The sequence below is a fragment of the Knufia obscura genome (genome assembly GCF_036327395.1).
Source record: "Knufia obscura strain CCFEE 5817 isolate CBS 148926 chromosome Unknown scaffold_4, whole genome shotgun sequence".
Classification (NCBI taxonomy): domain Eukaryota; kingdom Fungi; phylum Ascomycota; class Eurotiomycetes; order Chaetothyriales; family Trichomeriaceae; genus Knufia; species Knufia obscura.
This window is the reverse complement of record NW_027042690.1, coordinates 1,724,058-1,747,161: the sequence shown is the minus strand read 5'-3', so window position 1 is coordinate 1,747,161 and position 23,104 is coordinate 1,724,058. Positions and strand designations below refer to the sequence as shown.

Here is a 23,104-nt window from a genome sequence, read left to right as displayed (position 1 = left end):
ACCCAGATTGTGGTAGCCGTGGGAGCACTGTGCCGAGTCCCTAAGACATGGAGCTGCTTCTAGCGCAGTAGCAGTAGAGCTGTGTCCCGAGCTCGATGCCAGAGACCTGGCTGTGGACGACAAGGAGGATGTGCAATGGCTAGGTACCACAAACCCGTAACAGGCTTTTCCGCCGTTCCTTACATGACCATAGCAGTGTCAGCCTCTCTCTTGAACCCTGTGTCGGGAATGACCGCGTGGACGAACTTCCAGCAAATGCGGTTGGTGTTGTTGGCAATGAAATCTCCGACATGGTCGCATTGAGGATCGAGTGAGTTGGGCATATTCTTGAGGTTGTCAGCCTTGATCTTCTGAATCCGTTCCATCAAGCCAAATTTCTGGGCGTGCTCTTCGCATGCTTGTTCTGCGGCTGTGGCAACGGCGGCTGAGGCTTTGCGCCGAGGACTAGGCGTCAAGAACTGCTCGTGATATTTGATGATGAGGTCTGCGACTTCATGTTCCATTTCAAGAACTTGCTGAGTGGCGGCTTGGTGAGTGAGCACTGTAGCGCTGTCTCGAGCTGGTTGATTGGCGAATTGAAGCACAGAAACCTGGGTGCGGCCGAGATAGGCGAGGACAATGAATGAGACACAGAATATGAGGTCGCGCCGCCATTGTCGAGCGTTTTGCTGCTCTAGAAGAAGAAGTTCGAGTGCTTTCAGTGTTCGCTTGACCACATCTCGCAGTGGAGGAAGCATTAGCATTTTGACGTAAAGGTTTATGATTGATGGGCTGATGTACTCTGCATCCTGAGGTATTCGCGACTCTAGGTTTCGCTGGACATCATCGACGCGCTTGTCAGGTACATTGAACGAGTAGATGAAGATGTAGTTGAAGAAGGAGAGTGCCAAAGCATCCCTCAATATCTTGTGCTGCGGGATGTCGCCCTTGAAGTAGTCGCATATATGCTTCATGATACTGCCGGCGAAGGCATCAGACCCTTTGTTGAACCAATGCCAGGCCCAATCGCCTTCTTGGGTGCAGTCTATAGTTCGTTGGAACCATCTCAGGAGTGTTCCGCGAATGTGTTTAGCAGCTTCCTCCTCTTTGTCACATGAAATGACGACGGGTAGATCATACATGGTGATAGGAACGGCAGTTGTCTGGCTGCCATTTTCGACAGGAAGGTAAGCTGGTCTGTTGAGCTCTCCGATTGGCAGGAACTCTCTAACCGGAAGGACCAAGGGTGGGCCGAGGCCAATGTCGAGCGAGATAGCGAATCGTGGCTTGTCTCTGCAGGTCCACCCTTTGTGCTGAATGAATGAATCCACATAACGGCGTTCCAGGCGGCTTGCTAGAACATCTATCTTGCATTAGCATCGTATTCTTCCTTGTAACGTTCGCTCTGACCTGGTAAGAGATAACTGCCTCGAAACATCAAGCGAGGACGCACACAGCCAAGCTTCCAGGTCCTAGCTTGCTTATTCGAACAATTCTGACAGACGTCTTTACTGGTGTCGCACGTCTCCTTGTAGACGAAGCACCGCAAACAAGACCTCTCTTTGCGGACATCGTTGGCGTTTTGTCGTGATTCGAGGGACAAAGGACCTTGCCTTCGACCAGGTCTTCCAGCTCCACGAGATGGCATGCGGATGATCGGCGGTGCCGGCGTCTGCGTGACTCTTGGAGGATGAGAAGGTCTAGAAGGAGCCGGGCCACCAAATGCCCCTCCGTCTTCAACCTCTAATGGGGACCAAGGCTCGTCGAGATCACGAACATGTTGCAGTCCGGAGGGAAGCATCATGGAGGATGGTGGAGCGGACTCTTGTATTCTCGGCAATGACCAGTCATCAAGATCGCCATCGCAGATCGCGTCAATCCCGGCGAGGGGTTCGGAGGCGCCTAATCACGTTACCATGGACAGGCCAAGACTTGATTAATTGGAATACGCACCATGATGGAGAGTCCTATCAAGGAAATTGGTAGAACCACTATCGCTTCGCTTTTTATTGCTTAGGAAAGCAGAAAGACCATCTTGGCTACCAGCTGGCTCGACCGATACAGCAGAATGTGTCGGCGTATACTCAAGAGGCGATAAAGTTCTGTTTCGGTCTGAGGCAAAGGAAGACGATTCATAATTGCTATAGCCGGCCGTCGAGTGCTCGGGTGAGCCTAGGCCTTCTGGGCTTCTGGCATCGGCAAAAGACTGTTGCTGTCCATATCCCCAGTTAGAGGTCACTAATTGGGGTGGCGGTGGTATGCCACGGTATTGCACAGCATGGTCTGATGCATATGTCGCTTGTGAGTATGGTTGCGTTTGAGCGAGCAGGTGATTTGCGTCCGTTACTGCCTTGGGTCGGATGCTTCGCTGCGATTCTGGCTGCTCGGAGCCGTGCCTTTTGCGCCCTGTCTGAGAATTACGCCTAACTCTTGCCATATAGACGTGAGCATCGCCTTCCGAAGCGGAGTCGGGAGAAAGGCTTGGATCTCGTTGACTGCCCGGCTTCTGCCTTGAGAAGGCTGATCTATGGTAATATGTTAGTTGGGTCATGATCTTTTGGCAAGGCAACGAAGAGAGAATCTAATGCTGCTCAGCAGCACAGGCTGCCGGCTCATTATTATCTTTGGTCGACGCGTTTCTTACCACATAGTGACAGGTGAGCTGCTTTGTGATGGCGAAGCTGACGTGACAGACTCACCGGTTTGCTATATTCAATAGTTACTTGGAAGTTGCTAGTCTCATCCCACATACGGAACGTCGACCATCAAGACTCGCAAATTCGGATGGCCATGGCAAAGAGTCTGTTGCCCTGCGTAAGCCTAATAATTCATCTGCATATTGACCGGTTGAAGTGGATCATAAGAAGAAGCGTGCACAGATGTCAGCAAAGTCGTCTCACACAGTGTCTCAGTGTGCCCAAGCAAAGACGGCCATCACGCTAGGCTCTAGTTCAGACGGCCGCTCGCGGGTAAGGTTCCACTTCGGTTAACAGCTTTGGCAAGATCGCAAGGGCGAGATGCTAGGAAGCCACTAAGGGTAAGACCTTTTGCCAACCGTCACCGGACTCTTTGAGCTTGCCCGACCATTCCATTTCAATCCGCCTAGTCGAAATTGTCACATCCGCTGCCGGTCTCACGTATGCCGGACTTTGTGGTCACGCAGTGGTAAGCACATGAGGGGCAAGGCAGAAAATGAACAGGGATGCGAGAACGATTTTACATAAGAGTATACATGCGCGACCGGACTGATCTGCCTTGCTTATGTAACCTGTTCGTCTTATTCACCAAGCCAGAAGCGCAGTTCTCGTGTCGACGATCTCGAAGCAGCTGGCCCGAGTCGCAGCTTGAAGACTTATTCCTCCCTCAGCACGCATGTGGTTCCATGAGATGAGCTCGCCTCTCGACCGGAACCGAGGCACTGCTCTGTGCCCCTCGACTCCGAAAGAGATGTCGGCATCCTCTGTATGGACCTGAAGGTGCGGGGAGGTAAGCCTGAGAAAGTACTGCTAAGATCACTGCCCCTCGTCCGGACGTGCTCGGCTGAAACGACGGATGTTGGACTTGTATAAGTTGCTTGGTTCCTCTCTTACAGTCTGAAATCGCACCCATTCATTGCAAAGGAAGAACCAGATCTCCTATCTTGTTTTAGCAGTACAGAGCATCCCAGACAGCCTTCAAAATCAACAAAAGCGCACAAAATCGCCATCATGACAGTCGAAGTCACCGTCCTCTACCCGAACGAAGAAGATGCTACCTTCAACATGGACTACTACCTGTCTACCCACATGCCACTAGTCAGCGACAAGTGGCAGAAGTACGGCCTCAAGGGATGGAGGGTCGTTCAGTTCCAGCCTGGACCGGATGGGGCAAAACCACAATACAGCACACAGGCCACTTTGATCTGGGACGCACCAGAGGATTTGCAGAAGGCTATGGGCTCGGAAGAGACGAAGGAAGTGCTTGGTGATGTTCCCAACTTCAGCAACAAGCAGCCAGTATTCATTGCTGGACCTGTCTTGAAAACAGCTTCCCACTAGGGGACGCAAGAGCTGAGAGGATGTGGACTCGGTGTGGTGGTAGATGTGCCAGAGCTCGTGGTCCAAGTATTCATAGCAAACACGGTCCGTACGATATCATTCACACCTCAGAAATATGAGATGCAGGCATGTTCAAACTTGGCAAAGTTGTTGAGCCTTAAGCTGCATTAGTAGCATAATCTTTTGTCTCAACTACCTAGTAGTAGCTAGATTCGCTTCTTTATGAGGAGCAACACTCATCGTCCGCGCGCATATTCATCTCTTTGCTAAGGTACAAGTCTCGCTAGTCAAGACCGGTGAAGATGCCTGGCTCATCGCTGTGGTTGATACCCCAGCCATCGAAGTTCAATACAGCTGCCCAGGAGCTGATCTCATCAACGATTCCGCAACTTTTCCCGTCGGTCAAGGCGCACCAATTCATCCCGCATCTCACGTTGACATCTTCGATCGAAGTATCAAGCACATATGGAGACCAGCCGCAGAAGTGGCTTGACAGCCTTACTCTCTCAGACGAACCGGTCAACGAAGATGTTCAGATCTGTTTGGACGCCATCGAACCCGGTGAGCCGTTCTTCAAAAAACTTACCTTGAGCGCAAAGCATGACGACCGGCTTGTGCAACTTGCTGCCGCATGCAGATGTTATGGGGTGGAGAACGGTGACATGGATCGGGCTAGAGACTGGGCTAAAGCAGAGTACATGCCGCATCTAAGTCTGATGTAGTAAGTTGCAGCGCTTTACGCTGCACAATCCGATGGTTGTTGACTAGCATAGCGCCGATATAGAAGTCAAAGAAGTCGCCGACCGGTATGAGGCCATCCAACGAGCGTGCCGCACAGCGTTTGACCCTCTTGCCGATGAAGAATCAGTGGTTTGTACGGGCGGTAAGATCGTATTGGTTGATACGACCAAGCCTCTCAAAGACTAGGACGTAATTGCAGCGCGGGATATACCCCGAATACGTTGGATTTGGAATCCTACAGTGGACCAGCGTTAAGGGATGGGATATCTGAAAATGCATACTGGTTGAGCCCGACACCCTCATGGACGTTTTCGGTATTGCAGGAAGCCATCTTGCATAGAAGTATGTTCCGGAAATGGTTACACCAGAGGTCAACTGATCCATCTGCAGGCCTGACCTATCAGCACCTGCCACACCTCGCAGCATGAGAATGTCTCGTGAACACTAAAGACATACAAAAGGCACAGCAGGCTCATCAGCTCATCTGAATAAAAAGTTGCGTCGATTCTTCGCGATCTATAGATGGTATGCAAGTTCCCAAGCTCAGCTTCCCCAAAGTCAACCTCGTCAGTCATGACCGGCACGACTATGCTGCTACACTCAACACCTATACACAGCTGCCGGCTGCACCATCAATTGCTATGTCCCCATGCTCCGGACTCCTCCCTGGTTCCCTTTCCTCGCTATGCCGAAATCAATCCCTCAGCAATCTCTTGCCGCGTGGCGATGACGAAGGTAATATAATACATTCTAGAGATGAGACAATGTCGAGCTTCCGGCGTGATATTTGCGTGCTCTTGCTTGTCGACTCGTGTCTGTCAAGCATTGTTGTGTTGTATATGTTGATGACCACCGATGTGGTCATGTCAACAGACATCAGTTCCATGGCACCGAAGGCTTTGGGCCCGGCTTGGGCTTGGGCTTCGGTGCGCGTGACCTATTCCATGCTGTAAAGCAGATTAGCATGAGGTCGTTGACCGCAAGCTCGAAATACTCACGAACGATTGGCCTTGGCTTGGGCTTGTCGTTGCCGCCTCGATGGTTTGACGACGTCTTCGATATTATGAGGACCATCTTTACTCAGGTAAGGAGTGCGTTTCCAATGTGTCTCTCCTGTTATGTCTTGTGCTTTGTGTCCGATATGTCTGAGTGAGATGCTGGTTGTGTCTTTGATGTGGTGTTGCTTAGTTGCTGTCCGTGAAGGACCAAGATGAAACAATGTGGCAAGAGGGAGGTTTATACTCTCCGTCTGCCTCTCATAGGTCTCTGTGAGTAGCAAACGGCAATGGCCTTTTGTGCCATAGGCTGGAGGCTATGCTTGAGGTGATTTGGATATTGCCTATTGCCTGAGGCGACGATAGGGCGAGAGGTGCTTGTGGAGAGGTGGCAGGCAGCGAGCCCGTTTGCAACTGCCAGTCGTCAAGAGATATTGGGGGAAATGGGACGTGGGCGAAGAAGTGAAGAGTCATGGCAGGAGGTCCAAGGCAATTGCAAGGCAACGATTGGTGAGAAGACGACGACGAACGAGCCTCGACATCACAATGACTCGAATGACGAAGCCAAAATATCCACAGTACGGACTTGAAGCAGAAGACAACGATGTCCAACGCGCCATATACACCAAGGTGCAACAGAAGGTCCAGCACCGAGGGTGGATGCCAGGTAACGAAGGCTCTGCAGGCTCTCAATGGGCAAAGACCTGAGGCAGAATGGAAATGCCTAAAGATGCCTGCGCCGTCAGTGACGGCAATGCGAAGAACTTTGGCAAGCAAAAGAGCCTCAAAGAACCAGACCAAAAGTGCAATGAGGGGATGTGAAATCGCCGACCGTGAGAAATGTAGCAATGGACTCGAGAACTTGTGAAAGTCAACAGGTTCATTTGACGGCCCTGCAAAAGTATTGGTCGAAGCTCAGGCACCAAACCTCCACTTCATCTAGGCCGAATCAATGGGGCTTGTACGTGTCAGGAAATGAGATATCGTCGAGGTCCGCCGGCTGATTTGAGGAATCTGAGTGGCTCGATTCAGGCAAGAAGGCGTTTTTGCGAGAAAGGCAAGATTCTAGAAGACGATAGAAGGGCAGTGCTTGCGCAGTGTTAAGCAACAGCGTCGCATCAGAGCCTCATCAGTCGCGAAGCGATAGAAGCGAGGATGGTGTTGTGACATCTGAACGAAGCGTGGAGAAGAAAACTGACGCAGAAACATCAAAATCATGGAAAAGAAGATAGTTATGCACGGTCTCGATCATGCGCGCAACTCGTCTTTGAGCTAAGTGTAGTCTGCCTCGAGCTAGATAGAGACAAAGTGCCTTGAAATATGAGAATGACTCTGAGGTGCATATCGGACAGGTTGATCAACCTCGTCAACTGCCGCTAAGCGCGAATTGTCTTATCTGATTGGGGGCCGAAGCACCTTGGCAGCACGTGCCGACAACACACCGGTCAGGTGCCAAACTGTCGCCTGTAATGGAAGTCGTTCTTTCGCAGTGCTTGCAACAACTTGCCCACAAGATATACAGGGACTTGAAGTAATGGAACTTCTGCTTCAACTATGCGGCCATGCATCTCGGTTAGTCGTCTAGCTCGTTACAAGAGGCACTCCTTGCATGTGAACAATAATGGGCATATTAAATCAGTTCACGAACGTGCGAGATTCTGCTGCCTCTTCTTCAAGCATCGAACGTCAAGGAAGATAAATAAATAACAAGAGCTCGAAGGCAGACACAAGGCATACTTCAAACACAGATAGAAGCTTGTAGTATGAGCAACTTCGCTGTTGGTTATGTAGGCTGACATCAGGTAGGCATCCGGTGGAGCTCAGCTCGGTTGAGCTGAAAGGTCAGTTGCATCGGCATCTCACAAGCATGGCCATGCATTCAATACCCTTAATGGCATCACTCTGCCACTTCGTCAGGTACAACGTTCAAGATGCGTCTGATGGGACTCGCATCAGCTGATCAGTGTCGCAATTTCTACACAAATGTGCTCGGGCTTGCATGACTGCAGTGTCACGAGCATTGGGGTCGGGTGTCGGCGCCTCGGCCTTTTGTTTTAGCTTTCGGACTGCGTTTTAGAAAGCTAAGTTGCACCGTTCTCGCCCAGTCTTTACGGTCCTCGATAGGCTCGTCTAGTGCTTGAGTTCCCAGCCACTCACTCCAGCTCGGAAACTTATGAAGAGCCAGTTATCATATCATATTCCTGCTCGGTCCTCGTAACGCCTGCATCTGTATCTTGTTCTCATCTCTATCCTTACTGAATCAGGAAGAGCACATCATCGGCTGTACGTTAGTCAGATAACGGAGCAGTCTGCTGCTTCGATAGCTGCATCTCTAGGTGTTCTTACATCGAGACTTTCCGTTGTCTAGACGACCTCTCACGCAGACGGGGAAGTACAAGTAGCTCACACTGCATGCTCAAATCTGCTCGTGAGCGCTGCAACTAGTGCATCGAATAACAGCGCTTTGACAAGAGAGGCTAAGTTGCGAAAGACAGACGAGAGTCGCTTGTGTATCCTGCGACTTACCATCAAGCAAAAACTCGGTCGTTTACGCCCCGCATATGCCTGATATGCACAATTATGCTGGTGCAGTACAGCTCTCAAGTTTACCCGTAACTGATTGGCTCCTGGGCGATTTACGGCAAGTTCGATGAGATATTTGGCCCGGAATGGCTTACGCCGCGAGCTGTTCGCTGGCATCTAGGCTTGTGATAGACGCTGTCTAGAGTCGGTAATGGTTCAAGGTTTTGTCAGACTCAGCAACTGGCTTGCAGCTCCCAAGCCTATAGCGCAGCTCAAGGGTATTACTCCAAGTCATGATTACTACTCACCGGATTCACTCCAGCCAATACGCGAATGCAGCTTCTCGATAGAGGTGAAGGCCTCGACAACATATATCTGGCATTGTTCAACGACTCGCGAGCGCTCCAAACCACATCGTCCTGACGCTGGCTGGCCTATACATGTACGAACCATGACCAGGCACCGCGAAAGCCCACATACTTCGCTTCCGGTCCGGTCACGAGGTTCAACAGGTGACGATGTCAGCGATAACGTTGACAGCCAGGCGCATGGCGGCGCGCAGAGCATCTTCCGACAGTCAAGTCAACACTTCAATGGCGCCTCTCAGTATTCTATGTACCCCTTTGGTAGCGAACCCATTGTACAAGCAAATCACGAATTCCCTCCTGCAATGTCACCAGAAATGGAGTTTCCCATGTCAACACAATATTACTACGAAGGGGCCGGTGAAGAAGAGCTTCTCTCTGCATACATGACTAGTGAAGAAGCTAAATCAGGAGATATCTTCGATGTATATCCCTCCATGGTTGATGAGACCTTCGATGCGAGCATAACTGACTGGTCGGCAATGGTTCCGGCACCTCCGCGTAAGAACACCCATCGTATAAGCCGATCTGATTGACTAAACAAGAACAGACCATGTCAGCTTCATCCCAGGACAGGACAATGCCCATATGCTGAATCCGACATTCTCGGCGAACGCCCATCACAGTACTTTTTCACCAACTGGGCACGCGTTTTTGTCTTCAGAGGCAGGATTCCAAACAAATCCGGCATCGGTGCAATCACCACAACCTCCTAGAAAGCCACATCGAGTAATCAGGCCAAAAGGAGAGGGCCAAGCACATCCAGCGCCGCCAGATACCTGTAATTTCGACGATGAACACAATAGCCGAAGCCGCAAGAGAGTACTCTCACCCGAAGGACGAGCATCCGCTAAGCGTGTGCGTTCAATGCGTGCATGCGAACGCTGTCATGTATTGAAGGGCAAGGTGAGCAGACCGGCATGCCATTTGACTGGTTTGACAGTGTACAGTGCGAGGAGCGGCGGCCTTGTAAGCCCTGTCTAAGCAAAAACAAACGGTCCCTTGATTTCCCGTGCATGCCAGAACTGCCAGAACACAGATGGACTCATCTCTTCACTGGTATGTTCTGAGGTAGTTCAGAGTCGACCAAATCACTGACATGTTGCAGACGAGATGTACGGCCATCTTGAGCTGAAAGAAGTCCGCAATCGAATGCCGGATCCGTTTCGCGATGCATCGAACCAGCCGTTCATACTTCGATTGCATCAATACTTTGACGACCCTGAATTAACAATACCTGTCATTAGGTTTGTACCGCGTGTAGACAAAGACATCAGCAAAGCGACCTTCCCCATCGAATCCGACGGGAAAGTGCTCGAGGTGAAGCCGACCGAGATTCTGAGTCCGCCACTTGTGCCTGCCATTAACAATGCCAATTCCGCTGGTTACGTCAAGCACTTCCGGTGGTCAGTTCGCCGATGGCTTGATTGTGCGGAAATGCACCAGGACATTGAGTGGCACCTTACGTTCTTCCGCGAGGAATATGGCAAAGCTTGGCCAAGAACTGTCTTTGCCGATGTCTGCCAATTCTACCACAAAGTCGAATGGGGGTCATGTGCGGCACTGAAGAGTGGTTTGCAGTCGACCGTTTTCGCGTACATGCTGGGGCATAGCTTCTACGTGCCGCATGAGGACATTCAAGGTGTGGTGGACAGGACAGGTCTCGAACAATTCTACGATAGAGAGTTCATATTTGTATCGCCCATCCACGTCGACCGGTTTGTCAAGGCCATGTTATTCCCATTCTTCAGGACATGCGTCGGCAAGACTTTTCGCGGTTTGCAAGAGCTGTGCGCAGCAAGCAGACAGACGAAGTATTCACGTGATAGGATACTTGCGACATCAATCGTGCTGCTGATCGTGGCTGCATCTCAACAGAGCAAAGCAATTGAGAAGGCCGTCGCGATGCAGTTACGAGGTGAAGACGCCAACCCTCGAGCAGTTCATAGACAGATTGACGAGATCGAGAGATGGATCATTAACCTTGTCCTACAGATATGGGACTACAAGTTCAACGGTACTGTAAGATGGGGCGACGATGAGCCTTCTGACCGATCATCAGCCTATCGCGCCAAGCTGTTCGGGTTGTACGAAAAGTTCGAGCTTTCATATCGAGAACACCGTAAGTGATCATAGCCTCTTTCCAAACATCAGACTAATGATGTTGAAAGGTGGAAACCTCCAAGACCTTCCAACAGAGCTACCAGACGAGATCAACGAGCGCACATTCGGCGCAACCAATATCGATAGAGTGTTGAAGAAGTTCTACAAGTGTGTCTTCGAGCCTCAAACGCAGGATTGGGCGACCTACCACCCATGAGGCCTGTACCATATTCTATGGCTGAGCGCGGACCCCAAACATCGAGATTCCGTTACATGACATCCTGACCAGCAAAATGATCTCCGGTTCAAGTTTCTAGAATACAAAATATTGCCGAATTCATGCTGCACAATGCCATTCATACATTTGACAACCCATCGCTCCGGCTTAATCAATTCCAACAATCAGCCTGTGCAGCACCTTTCCAGATCGAATCTTTGTAACAGCGATGTTGCCATCTTCCCAAAGTCTGAGTTGTTAATGACAATCAAGAAGGCAATGTTAGAAACAACACGGAAGAATTCGCAACCTAGCCCATATACTGCCAGAAACGCCACAACAGCATAACCACACCCAGAGACATGCCTCCGACGACTGGAAACTCCGCCTGAAACGCCTGAAGTGCACGATAAGCCACCCAATAACGTTGTGGGTGATCAGCAGAGCTTGATCATCTGTGAAGCCTGTGTCGAATGCCTGGTGTCTCTCTGTGTTCGAGTATACCAATGCGGAGGATCCAAACGTACCACCACCTTCTCCGATGGCCATACTGTCCACTCTCCGCACGCCGCACAGCACCGGGCGTTAGACTAGTACGCAAGGATCATTGTGGGGCTTGCGAAACTTCTGCTTGCATGCTCATATGCTATGTAGAGGTCAGTATCGTGAAGACTCCGTGTATGATGCTGTACATACCATCTGGCGGCGGAAGCGGTTTTGGTTTCGGCTTCCCTGGTGGTTTCGGCGGGGCGCCGATGCATCGACCGTTTGGATCTGGATTCGGTCTCGGTTTTGGTTTCGGCTTGGAAGGACCACCTGAGCCTGTTGCCACGTGCTTGCCACCTCCGTTTGGATCTGGCGGAGGCTTGGGCCCACCGAGCAAGCAAGACGTGCGATAACCTTCAGGTGTGAGCAAATGGACATCAAGTTCAGGTTGTGTACTGCTTACCAGATGATGGAGGTGGCTTTGGCCGAGGATTGGGTTTCTTTGGTCCTCGTTGTGTCGAGCATGTCCATATCAGATCCTGAATGGCTTTTGCTTCATCGTTCAACAAGGACTTCACCAGATCTTCGAAAGTTCGAGATGGCGGAGGTTTGGGTCGAGGTTGAGGAGGACGAGGGGCAGGTTGTGGTGCAGGGTTGGGTTTGGGTCCAAGCCCAGTAGACTCGTGTGTTGGAAATTGCGGTATCGGGGAGTCTCGAGTGACCATCGTGTTGACTTTGCACACTTGAAGTAGCATCTGCTGCTGCATCGCTAGTGTGGAAGTGTTGGATGGCTGGTAGCTGGAGTTATCTATTTCTTTGCTATCTTTAGGCATGGGAACACAAATGGAGAGTACGTTTTGCTTCTGTTTCTCTGAGTATATATCATTTACATTTTACTGTCTCCTCCAGCATACGGCGCAGGTTTCAAGGCAATAGGAGGGCTGCGGATTTGGGTGAGCATGCCTCGCCAGTAGGAGTTTCTTGCGTCTACACACTGGAATCGCCTGGTCGAATGCGCAGATCCTTTGCTCAGTGGAAGACAGAGGGTGGCTCATGCGATTTGAGTGGAACCCTCTCCTTCTCAAGCTTCAATTATCCATTTGGAGTGTTTGAAAGCCTTTTCATGCCAGGCGGAGGACTCGAATGTCTATTTCTTGTTCGCTGGCTCAATTTTGAGAGCATCCTTACACCACCGAACTGGTTTCCGCACCGCGATGTTGTCAGACTGCACGATGGCTGAGCAAGAATGGCAAAGTATAGAGCGTCCGGTAGGCGTCTGGCTCACGTGAGAGATAAGGCAAATGGAACTTCAGCAGGCTTGCAAAGGTGCCGGCCCACATCAACCAAAGTTGCCTTTTTTCGATCATTGGTTGGCAAATATGCCGCAAAGGGCAGTATTCCGATCATCTGTAGGTACTATTGGTAAGTAGGATTTTTCCATTTCGACTGATCTCCTATGATTTGCTGCCCCAGACTGAATTTCTGCGCCTTCGTTAGGAAAGCAGAAAGCGATGGTAATATGCCGGCACTGCCGTCACCTACAGTGTTCAGCAATGGTGCTATGATCTCCTGTTGCTGTTCCACCGACGTCGATTGTGCCTTTGTTGCGGTAAGCCAGCTATGGCGCGCAAGGCGATATTACCATGGCTGATCATCAATCTCATAGACGGCGACCAATCTCGTCGCTGTCGCAAAAGAATGGAGCCATGGCTTGAGCTGCGGACATAAGGCTCATAGACCAAATAACCGTTTCTCGAGACTTGGTGCCTTCCAGACAAGAGACGGTAGAGCTGCGTGGTGCGTGACGTTGGATCTTCTCAAACGTGACTTCAAAATATCTCTGCTTGGCTGGATGAAACAGACGTGGCTGCCCTAACTACTGCAAGGATCTTTTCGGCATCTAGCTTAGCGTTGCGTCAGGTCTGAAACTTCGAACTTACCGCCAGGCGTCGTCTTCAGTCGGTGTATCCTCATCAGGCGTGGTTCTAGAAGAGCAATCGAAGCTCACTCGGCAGTGCTGGGAGAGGTGAAGCTGGCACGAGCGCGACTTCAATCACTAGCGCGACGGTCAGCTGACTGATAGCTGCCGCAGCTTCCTCGTCAAGAACTTTCAGCAAGTTCCTGCCTTGCTTCTTTACGAAATGCGTTGCCAGTGTTAGGCATCACTCTGTATCAACCGAAACTCTCGACACTCTTATGTCTGGGCTTGAGAGTTGCTCCATGCTACCGACACAGTAGCAAGTCATCGCATCAGGCAACCGAATGCTCCTCCACAACTACCTCTCGATGATTCGGTGCCCTGAAATTTCACAGTTGCCCGGCATAGTGCCAACCACATCGAACTCCCTCACCGCTCTTCCCAAGCCAGTAACGGTAGTCCTCAGACAAGAGAAGGTAGCACAAAGGACGGCGCTACCTTGATTGTTTGTAAATGCAGTCGGTCTGGAGCTGATCTGCACATACACCGGTTGCCGTGCTGAACATCTTGAGCGTTGAGCCTGCTGCTGAAGTTGGGATTCATCAAGAATCTCCATCATCCTGGTGCTTTGCCACGCGACGATCAGCCATTTCCCCTGGCGCTATCAGGCATTGGATCCCCGCGACATCACCTCGGCGAGCTCGCAATTGCCTTCTCTAGCCTTCAGAAAGTGCCCACAATCAACGGTGACATGCTACGAGCATTGCGGCTCCAATTCCTTTTCCCTGCGGCAGCATGATTTCGACTTTCCCTCTTGGGCCCGAGCGATGGTGAAGCGAAAGAGACGTAGCAGAGCTTGCAAAGATCTGACAGGCAACTGTAACCAACAAGCTTTGTTTTCCGTCTGGCCTCTTTCAGCTGCGTATAGAGAACCTTTATCCAGCGAAGCACCTTGTCAGTGTCCACGCCACACGGTAGTCGTACGCCGATGTGAACTGTGACGATATGCTGGTACCGCCGGCACCTTGTTCATCTCAAGCAGTCTGGCATTCAACCACCATTCTCTACTCTGCTTTGGTTCACCTCCCACTTGTTAGCAGCTGACGTACAGAATAAATGACCTACCAAGGGATGGTGCCGTCCTCTAGCCCCCTTGCTAGCATCCGTCTTGAATGAATTCTCTGGTATGTGTCCGACGAATATCGTGTCCGAGAGATGCCCGTGGGTTATTGAGGGGAGAGGAGTACCCACAGCCCTTCAGGAACGACATGTTCGAATATGACAGTGAGAATAGCTTACAAGTGGCTAGCGTTGTGTCTACCACGCTGCCTTCGGGTCTCGAGAACAGTTCCGTCGGTGCCTTTCTGCGACTGTGAATGCTACCGGCAGTACCATATCAATCTAGCTTCCAGTTTCTTGAATACTATGCCGTGGCCGCGCCGGTATACGGAACGTGGTAACACCCTCCACCATCGGTATTCGGCCTTGTCCAAGAGCACATCCGGGAACTTGCAGCGATATGCCATTTGTCCATGCGCTTCAACCTCACAGCCCCTTTTTAATCCCGACAGCGATATGGTAATGCCAACGCTCAACTTTTGCGAATGGGCCGCGTTTACGCAGAATCGGATGTCACGCAGCGCTCACACAATAACAGGCGAAATTACGCTTAGTACTCCTCAATGAGCACTCGACAGCAGAGTACTCAGCAGATGAGACAGATGTCGTTGGTTTTGGCTATTTGCTTGCTCCCAGAACCCTCTGCGAATCGCTCTTGTTACACCAGATTCCGTGCTTCAGTAGCCAATCGACATTCCGAGGACTGTGTCAAGTGGCTGCCTTGTCTAGCGAAACTCTCTGAGCGAGTCTATCCACCCAACATCATCGCATGGAGCGTGCACGACAGGCATTCCCTTTTCTCGTACAAGGCATTTTTTGTGAAGAGCCTTAGTGGGGTGCACCGCTTTAGTTGGAGTCGCTGCAAGCTGGGATCTCTGAAACACCCGTGATCCTGTACAGTTTTGCTTGCAAAACACGAGGTCGGCGGGTCCGGACAAACCAACCACGAAGGTAACAAGCTAGTGACTGCTTCCTCTCACAGCACTACGGGAAATGTGTTTTGTGATTGTTCGATCGAGTGAACAGCAAGTCTGTACAGGCGCATCATTTTCGAGTTGCGTCAGATCCGTCCAATCAGACAGACGCTGGGTGGGTACGAACTGACAACTGAACGAGGACCGGAAAACTTGGAACGACGGTCGAGAGCTTTCGGGTCCAAAAGCCACGCTCAGACACTGGGACAAGCACTCCACAGCACAACCAGGCATCATAATTTACCCTTGTTACTATCGATTCATGCCTATGGCTTTCCTGACCGAAACGGAAGGCTGCTATGAGCCACTAGCCCAGTTGAACTATAAAGCGGTTGCTTCCCATAGACAGTTCGAAGTCTGTTACCACACTGACAGACGGACTCAATTGAACAGCATTACTGCGGTATCGAAACAATCTGCCATCTGTGCTAGGACGCTGGATGACGGAACACATATCGGGTGGAGCATTAATATCTAGCAGAGTCCCATTGGTACACCACGTGATTGTATCTGTAGGCCACATTAGGAACCCTTCGACCATCATCTAGCATATGCGCATCCTGATGGTTCAACTACTTCCGTCCCAATTAGGTCGACCAAGTTGCACAATGGTGGATTGGTCGCCAGAATTTGTCAAACAAGTACAAGTTACCATTGATCAGAAGCTAGACTCATCTCCAGTAACTCGGGGAGCTCCCACCAATGCCCTCCCAAGCCTTGTCCAGTGCATCAACAACCTCTTTGGGCAAGGGACCCTTCTCCAGATCCGTGAGATTCCCCTCCAGCTGCTTCAGACTACTAATGCCGATAATAATGCCGTCGTTTCCACCCTCCTCTTTTTTCATGTTCAGCTTCGAATGATGAACACACCATCTCAGCGCCGTCTCAATCAATGTCAAATTGTGTTCCTTGACCACCGGCTCAATGATCTTCAGAGCCTCCATAGTCGGAGACTTGAAGTAGCGGTCGCGGTACATTTTACCTTGTCGGGAGTTTGTAGCTGAGAAGCGGCCTTCTTCTGGCGTGTCGAGGGTTGAGTATTTGCCGCTGAAGAGGCCGCCTGCTAGGGGGTTGTAGACTACGACGTCTGTGGGAGGATCAGTCAGCGGTCATGCTCTGGAGGTTGTAGACAGCAGCCCAGGGTAACTCACCAATACCATACTTGCGACAGCAAGGGATAAGTTCAGGCTCAATTGCTCGTGTAATAGCATTGTACATAGCCTGGTAGATCTTCGGCTGGACTAGACCTCGTTCTCGAGCAATGTTGACAATCTCAGCGACTTCCCATGCTGCATAGTTTGACAGGCCTAGCGTGACGAATTTTCCTTCCTTGAACAGCTCGTCGCAGGCCTTGAGAGTGTCTTCGAAAGGTACCGATCGATCAGGCGCATGGAGGTAGAAGATGTCAACACATCTAGTGCCGAGTTCTGCCAAGGATTTGTTGAGCGTAGCCTTCAGCCGCTCAGGCGAGTGCATGCCCGGTTCGTAGGGCATGCATTTCGTAGCAATCGAGAAGCCACGATCTGCGTATTTAGCTTCGGCCGTGAACTTTTCCTGCTGGCCATCTATGTACACGCGGGCTGTATCGAGCTCGAAGTAGCCATTCTTGGTTAAGGTGTCCAGGCAGGAGCTGTACTCGTCTATGGAGGTTATGCGGGCTCCCTTTGGTTCTGTGCCTGGTGGACCGAAGGTCATGCATCCTAGGATGACTCGGGGTTTGGAGGACGAGCTGGTGGATGGGATTAACATCTTGGGAACTGTGCTGCTGAATTGCCGGGTGAGGCTTGAGAGTCTTGGGAGAGCCAGGGCGTGTTGCTGGTTGGGGGAGTGGAGACGGTAGTACTATTTTGAATACGAGGTAGTAGTAGAGATGGTCAGTCAGATGTTAGCTTACAGCTCCAAAAAGCAGGTCAGAACACTCGTCTTCTCTACAGCTTGATATCAGAATTCAAGGTGGATGTGACGTACGGCAACTCTCGGTTTACTTGTGGTGGTTATGGACTCATTCTCCAACTTGAAGTGTCTGACCCCACGGGCTGCGGAGGTCACCGTTCAAGATTTCCTCGAGCATTGTTGTTAGGACGATGCCAGAGGACGGATGGATTGGGACATCTAGCTATGCGCGACAGTAATGTCTTGTGTCCATCAAAAGCATTAGAGTAGACAGAGGGGAGGGACAACTCAACTTCAGGTCGTCAGACGGTTGGCTAGGAGGCCTCAACTCTCGGCGTAGCTGAAGCACTGCGGAGGCACAATCCGGCGGCGGTTTCAAACAGCGCGTGCCTGGCGAATTAGCGGCCCGATATCACGAGCCAGGCATCTTTAGCGTATCGCAATCGCGTGCCGGTCGTGCCTTCTACGTATTATTTTGGTGTTTAGGGAAGTGCAGTCACGGCCAACAATCTGAAAGCGGTAATGACGAAGAAGTAATATAAATCTAAGCCGAGTCGTCCATCGAGTCATACGACTTCCTCTACACAATGCAATCGATATGTGGATCTTGGAGTCGAATGGCGACTTCTTGCAGGGGAAGCGGATGTGGTTGAAGCCAGGGAAGAAATACTTGTTCGGAAGAGTCAAGAAGGATGGTGTTCGTTTCGCCATTGACCACAAGACAGTCTCTCGGAAACACTTCGTCATCACAGTTGACGAGGTCAAGGACGAAGATATTGGCAGAGTCCTCGCACGGACAAAGATCACTATCAGCGATGAGAACTCGAAAGCAGGGACCAACATTGATGGTGAGCTGATCAAGAACAAATCGCAAGAGCTGAAGAATGCCGTCACATCTATTCGACCTGGTAGTTGTCCTCACGAGCTCCTTATCACATGGCTACCATGCACCTTTACCTTCGGCTTGCTGAAGAAGGAAATCAAAAATGGTGTACTGAAGACAAAACAAGAGCGGGTCAAAGAGCTGGACATCAAAGCCATCAGTGACTACGTGACAGGACAGACAACCCATCTTGTTGCACAGAAGCGCAATACGCCTAAGGGTCTGCAGGCCTTGATCGAGGGAAAGCCTATTGTCTCTGAGGCTTATATTGATGCTCTGATCTATGCTTCCACGCCTACGGATCTGCAAGAAGAAGAAAATCTCTCTCCTCTGGAGATCGACTTCGACGATGCATGGCCAGATCCTACCCAGCATCTTCCACCTGCTGGGAAAGAGCCGACAAACAAGCCTGCAGAAGCATATAAGCCAGATTCAGCCAGAGCGAAGGTTTTCGAGAAGTACACATTCTTCTTCTTCGACCAGACACAGTATGATGCTTTGTTGCCGCCGATCACTACTGGTCACGGCAAAGTCCTCATATTCAAGGTCAAGCAGGATACAACTACGCTAGAAGAGGGAATGATATTTGTTCGCAATGCTGTCGGTACGCATGGACGTGCCATCATCATCAAGCTCAACGAGACACCCGATATGCAACCATGGCTTGTGGAATACATCGAAGACCTTTGCTCCAAGCTTGGTCAAGAGCCTGCTATTCAGTCTGATCTTCTCGATACTATACTTGCGAATGACGCTTCTCAACTATGCAAGCCCCGGAGTCGTCCTTCGTCTAGTACGAGATTAGCTGGTTCGACGTCGCAGTCAGCTTCTGCAAAAAGTCAGAAGTCACAAGTGAATGGACATCGAGAAGGCTCCAGCAAGGCGTTTGTGAGTGACTCTAGAATACGGGAGGCTTCACTAGAAGCTCCGTCTGCTGCTCCTCTTTCGCGTGGTCAGTCGGCCGATCCTGATGCTGTTTCTAGTAACACACAGCAATCCTCTATGCAAGACGACAACCCAAGACCGCGCAAGAGACCTCGCTTCGTTCCTGCCAAAAAGGCTTTGGACCCATTCGACGATGACTTCAACCCAGATACGATCGCCGCATATGACGAGGAACCTTCTATCGTACAAACACAGAATCGGACTCAGCGAACTGGGCGATCACAAGTCGAGGAAGATGATATACATGTCAAAGAAGAGCCCACTCCTCGTGCTCATCAGCACAAATCTCCTACGCCAGCAGAGGTGGCTGATTCGGACGACGACCTCGATGAACTACTCCCAGCCGGGGCTGCCATGCGCAAAGAGAAGCAGCGCCAAGAGCTTGAAGCAAAAGAGAAAGGTCTGCCTGTCAAGTCAGCGATGTCCCAAGGAAATTCATTGGCCAAAGCAAAGCCGAAAAAGGAGGTTAAATTGCTTGATGTGCGAGGAGCAGCACGTGCTCAACGAGAAGCTGAGGAGGAGGCCAACAAGAAAGAAAGACAGGAGTTTGACGATCTGCAAGCTGAAGATGAAGGCATGTCAGGCCCAGCAAATTTGGTACAGGTAACTGAATACAAACTACCTGTCCGTGAGAAGTCAAGCAATGGCACAAACGGATACCGTGGGGAGGCCTGGAAGCCTGAGTGGGATGGCCGGAAGAACTTCAAAGGTTTCCGACGAGCCCGCGATGTGGCCAATGGTACCGCAGGTAGCGCGAGACGTCCACGGGACAAGATCATTGTGCCTCTCGTGTCAGTCAAGAAGGATACTTACGGCCTGGGCGATAAGTACTGGGAAAAAACAGAAGAGGACAAGGAACGAGCAGCACGAGAGAAGGAACGCAAGAAGCGAGCAAGCCAGAGGTCAAGCCAAAGTCAGAAGCAAAGTTCTAGGCCTTCGCAGAGGAGTGCTACGGTCAACGGAGACAGTGATTCTGATGGAAGTCAGGTGCAAGTTGAGGACGACACTGAGCAAGTCAGTCCGGAAACAGCACGTTTGCAACACGAGGCAGAAGGTGTGCTGCATCACGCCGTCGATATAGACGCACCCAGACAGACAAGAGGAGGAGACACACAAACTCAGAGCACGAAAAGGTCGACAGCATCTACTTCGAGAAGCACGAAAGGTGCCAAAAGACCTGCAAGCTCTACTCCTACTGGTAGGGCTGCTACTGCTAAGAAGCAGAAGACTTTGCCAGTCACGGTTGTGCATGATAGTGACAGCGACGAGCAAGATGACGACAGTGATGACATGAAATTCAAGTTCGGGAGGGGGAGGAAGGCAAGGGCTGCGAAGTCATAGCGCGGCAAGCAAAATATCTATAACAGATTCAAGAGGGAGTTTTAACCTACAGCACTAGCTATCGACATTCCTGTCATCTACTCCAGTCTCCTGCCCACCAACCGCTATGCAGCCTCGTACCGCCTGGAACGACACATGTTTAGCTGACCATAGTGATAGGCATACTACGTCGGCAGGAGGATGCCTATCGTTCAAGACCTCTCTGGCGTCGCATAACCCCATTCCTAGCGTTTCTTCTGGTCAGATGTATATCCCGACATATCCAGCCTGTGATCAAGGAGAGGCAGAGCCGCTGATACCCATTATACATCGCAATGGCATGAAGAAGCGCTATACTTCAAAGACCCTAGCGTACTGCAACTACGAAGCGCCAATGTCGACCAATTGGAGTATCGAGGTTCAGCTAGATCAGGCGAGGCTTCCATCGAATTGCCTTGATGTCTCGACACGTTCAGCCTGATACAAGAGTTCTACTTCCGCCATGCGTTGGCGCTTAGAGCGACATCTCCGCAATGCCAGGTAACGTCTATCCCTCGATCGAAGTGCGCGAGCACGGACAGGTGCTGGCTGGCGATCAGCACAACCATATCGAGAACCATGGGCAATTGTGTACGTCAGAACATCGTATGAATGAGCGATCTTTGACCTTGGCGCAGTCGTAGTCGATGCTGGCAGCATTGACACTCAACGTTTGATCCAGCAGCTCGCGTTTACTACAGCGGAATGTGCCGGGCTTCGAAGTGTTTTACCGAATGCCAACGATGGCAACAATACCAATAGCAGAGCGACCTCCCTCAGAACAGAGCTCGATGAGCTAGAATCCCTTCTGGAAAGTTTGAGATTCCACCTCGAGGACGATGATTTCAAGACTGGCGAAGGCTGGCAAGGCCCAATTTCGAAGCTGGCGTCCACGATCAATGGTTATTGCGAAGCGCTGCAGCTTCTGCGGGTATCTGTGAGCGCTAATACAGACAGCGACTTGAGTAGTGTCGATTCAGAAACCAAGAGACTACAGCTCCGTGATTTGAGACTTCAGTTGAGCATAGCAATCTCGATGGTCACCTAGTAAGTCCGGGATTGCTCTAGAAGCATGAGCACTTACACTTTTAGCTGCGCGTTTCAGTCTTCGCACAATGCGTCCAAGGAGCAGATTCAGGCTCTAGACACGCGTCTGCGCATGGTGCTTGAAGAGGTTGAGAATGAAAAGGCTGCCAGGCTTGAAGTGGCTCAGCCGCTTACAGCAACCTTTTTACGTAGCGTAGAGAGCAACCGGAGCCTGTTGCTTCGACGACACCTCGCGCAGTCTTTCGATGATGACCGAGACACGATACGTGCTGCTAGTATGCAGGTGAGCACCGTCTTAGCTAATACCGATGCCGAATCAGCAGTCATACAACACCAAGACTCAAGGACAGATGACAAGCACACCTATCCTTCTGAACAAGACGAGGATCGTCGATGGGTCTTGATCTCATGCATGGAAGATGTCTCTCCTGACCCCGTGGAACGCTTCCGATGCGAATTACGTGTCAAGCTGGCCGACACAGTATTCAAGATCAAAATTGTTCTGCTTCAGAAGTATGGTCCCATGATAGGAAGAGAATGGACAGCAGGAAGCCACATGTACCACCCGGAGCTATTGCGATTGTTTTGCGGCTTTGCTGCCATGGACGATAGTAGGCCAGCTCGCGTCTATCTGGATAACAAAGCTTATGTAGCGCGCATCATCTGCTACCCGGCGACACGCTTTCTCGAACCTGAGACGCAATGTATCTGTTATGAACCGCCAGTCCCCATACACGTGACCCGAGACTTGATGAGACGACAAAGTCTGCGGAAGGGAAAAAATGACCTGCAGTCGCCTGTCATCGTTCATAGCCTAGGTACAGATATCTCCCACATCGATAAGCACCTCCACCCCATATTGCCGGAAGTTCTGGCGTTGGTGACCATCGGCATGATTTACAGTGACCAACGAGGCAAGCATACAGCAATTCTCGCCTACTTTTCAGCTAAGGACCTCTTGCGCGAGCACGTGCCACTGCCACTGTCAGTCTCCAGCCATGTATATCAGATATATAATACGCTAGACGGCGAGATTGAACGTCTTCGGCGCCTGCAGTGCTGGCTTCCCGTGTATGTTCACGCCACCAGACCACATTCTAGCACATCCATCAACTTCCAGACTGGAGAGGAGCTGCGCGTGTTGGATCTGCTGGAGGATAGTCGCAGTGTCAAGGTCATGAGGAGATCAGATGAGCATCATCTCTTGGAGGCAGCATACGACATGAGCAATGGATGGGTACCCTGGTAGAGTGTCTCCAGCCAGCCTCATGTAGCTCGCCTGTGGTAGCACGTTGATCTCCTTCTCCGGCCAATCTGGCATTACCTTGTTCGATGCAACTAATGTCCCTGGCGCGGGAAGAAATGTCGAGACCGGTCGTGTCTACCGTCACGGTTTAAATGTGAAGGGACCTGTGGTTGAGAAAACGGTCATCGTCAAATTCTTGCTCTATCGTATGAGCTGCACGTGAACGATATCTAGCACTATCTTATCGCTAGCCCGTGCTGTCGCACAACGACAT

At 50.9% G+C, this 23,104-nt stretch overlaps 7 protein-coding genes across 7 annotated transcripts; 5 read left to right on the top strand and 2 right to left on the bottom strand.

The window, feature by feature from the left end:
- Positions 1 to 179: 179 nt before the first annotated feature.
- Positions 180 to 2,530, bottom strand: PMZ80_004598 (uncharacterized protein; the record flags this gene model as incomplete). The annotated part of the gene is made up of 3 exons (XM_064873022.1): positions 180 to 1,272; positions 1,536 to 1,881; positions 1,933 to 2,530. 3 exons carry the CDS (start codon positions 2,528 to 2,530, stop codon positions 180 to 182), a joined length of 2,037 nt encoding a protein of 678 aa, XP_064731680.1.
- Positions 2,531 to 3,686: 1,156 nt separating this feature from the next.
- PMZ80_004597 (uncharacterized protein) lies at positions 3,687 to 4,016 on the top strand (the record flags this gene model as incomplete). Its single annotated transcript, XM_064873021.1, has 1 exon — positions 3,687 to 4,016. One exon carries the CDS (start codon positions 3,687 to 3,689, stop codon positions 4,014 to 4,016), a length of 330 nt encoding a protein of 109 aa, XP_064731679.1.
- Positions 4,017 to 4,318: 302 nt separating this feature from the next.
- PMZ80_004596 (uncharacterized protein) lies at positions 4,319 to 4,738 on the top strand (the record flags this gene model as incomplete). Its single annotated transcript, XM_064873020.1, has 1 exon — positions 4,319 to 4,738. One exon carries the CDS (start codon positions 4,319 to 4,321, stop codon positions 4,736 to 4,738), a length of 420 nt encoding a protein of 139 aa, XP_064731678.1.
- A 3,988-nt stretch (positions 4,739 to 8,726) lies between these two features.
- Positions 8,727 to 10,960, top strand: PMZ80_004595 (uncharacterized protein; the record flags this gene model as incomplete). The annotated part of the gene is made up of 5 exons (XM_064873019.1): positions 8,727 to 9,141; positions 9,191 to 9,546; positions 9,591 to 9,699; positions 9,749 to 10,762; positions 10,812 to 10,960. The coding sequence occupies 5 exons, from the start codon at positions 8,727 to 8,729 to the stop codon at positions 10,958 to 10,960; spliced, it is 2,043 nt and encodes a 680-aa protein (XP_064731677.1).
- A 5,168-nt stretch (positions 10,961 to 16,128) lies between these two features.
- On the bottom strand, positions 16,129 to 17,206 carry PMZ80_004594 (uncharacterized protein; the record flags this gene model as incomplete). Its single annotated transcript, XM_064873018.1, has 2 exons — positions 16,129 to 16,544; positions 16,609 to 17,206. 2 exons carry the CDS (start codon positions 17,204 to 17,206, stop codon positions 16,129 to 16,131), a joined length of 1,014 nt encoding a protein of 337 aa, XP_064731676.1.
- A 742-nt stretch (positions 17,207 to 17,948) lies between these two features.
- PMZ80_004593 (uncharacterized protein) lies at positions 17,949 to 20,519 on the top strand (the record flags this gene model as incomplete). Its single annotated transcript, XM_064873017.1, has 1 exon — positions 17,949 to 20,519. The coding sequence occupies one exon, from the start codon at positions 17,949 to 17,951 to the stop codon at positions 20,517 to 20,519; it is 2,571 nt and encodes an 856-aa protein (XP_064731675.1).
- A 512-nt stretch (positions 20,520 to 21,031) lies between these two features.
- On the top strand, positions 21,032 to 22,833 carry PMZ80_004592 (uncharacterized protein; the record flags this gene model as incomplete). The annotated part of the gene is made up of 3 exons (XM_064873016.1): positions 21,032 to 21,128; positions 21,176 to 21,584; positions 21,630 to 22,833. The coding sequence occupies 3 exons, from the start codon at positions 21,032 to 21,034 to the stop codon at positions 22,831 to 22,833; spliced, it is 1,710 nt and encodes a 569-aa protein (XP_064731674.1).
- Positions 22,834 to 23,104: the final 271 nt, after the last annotated feature.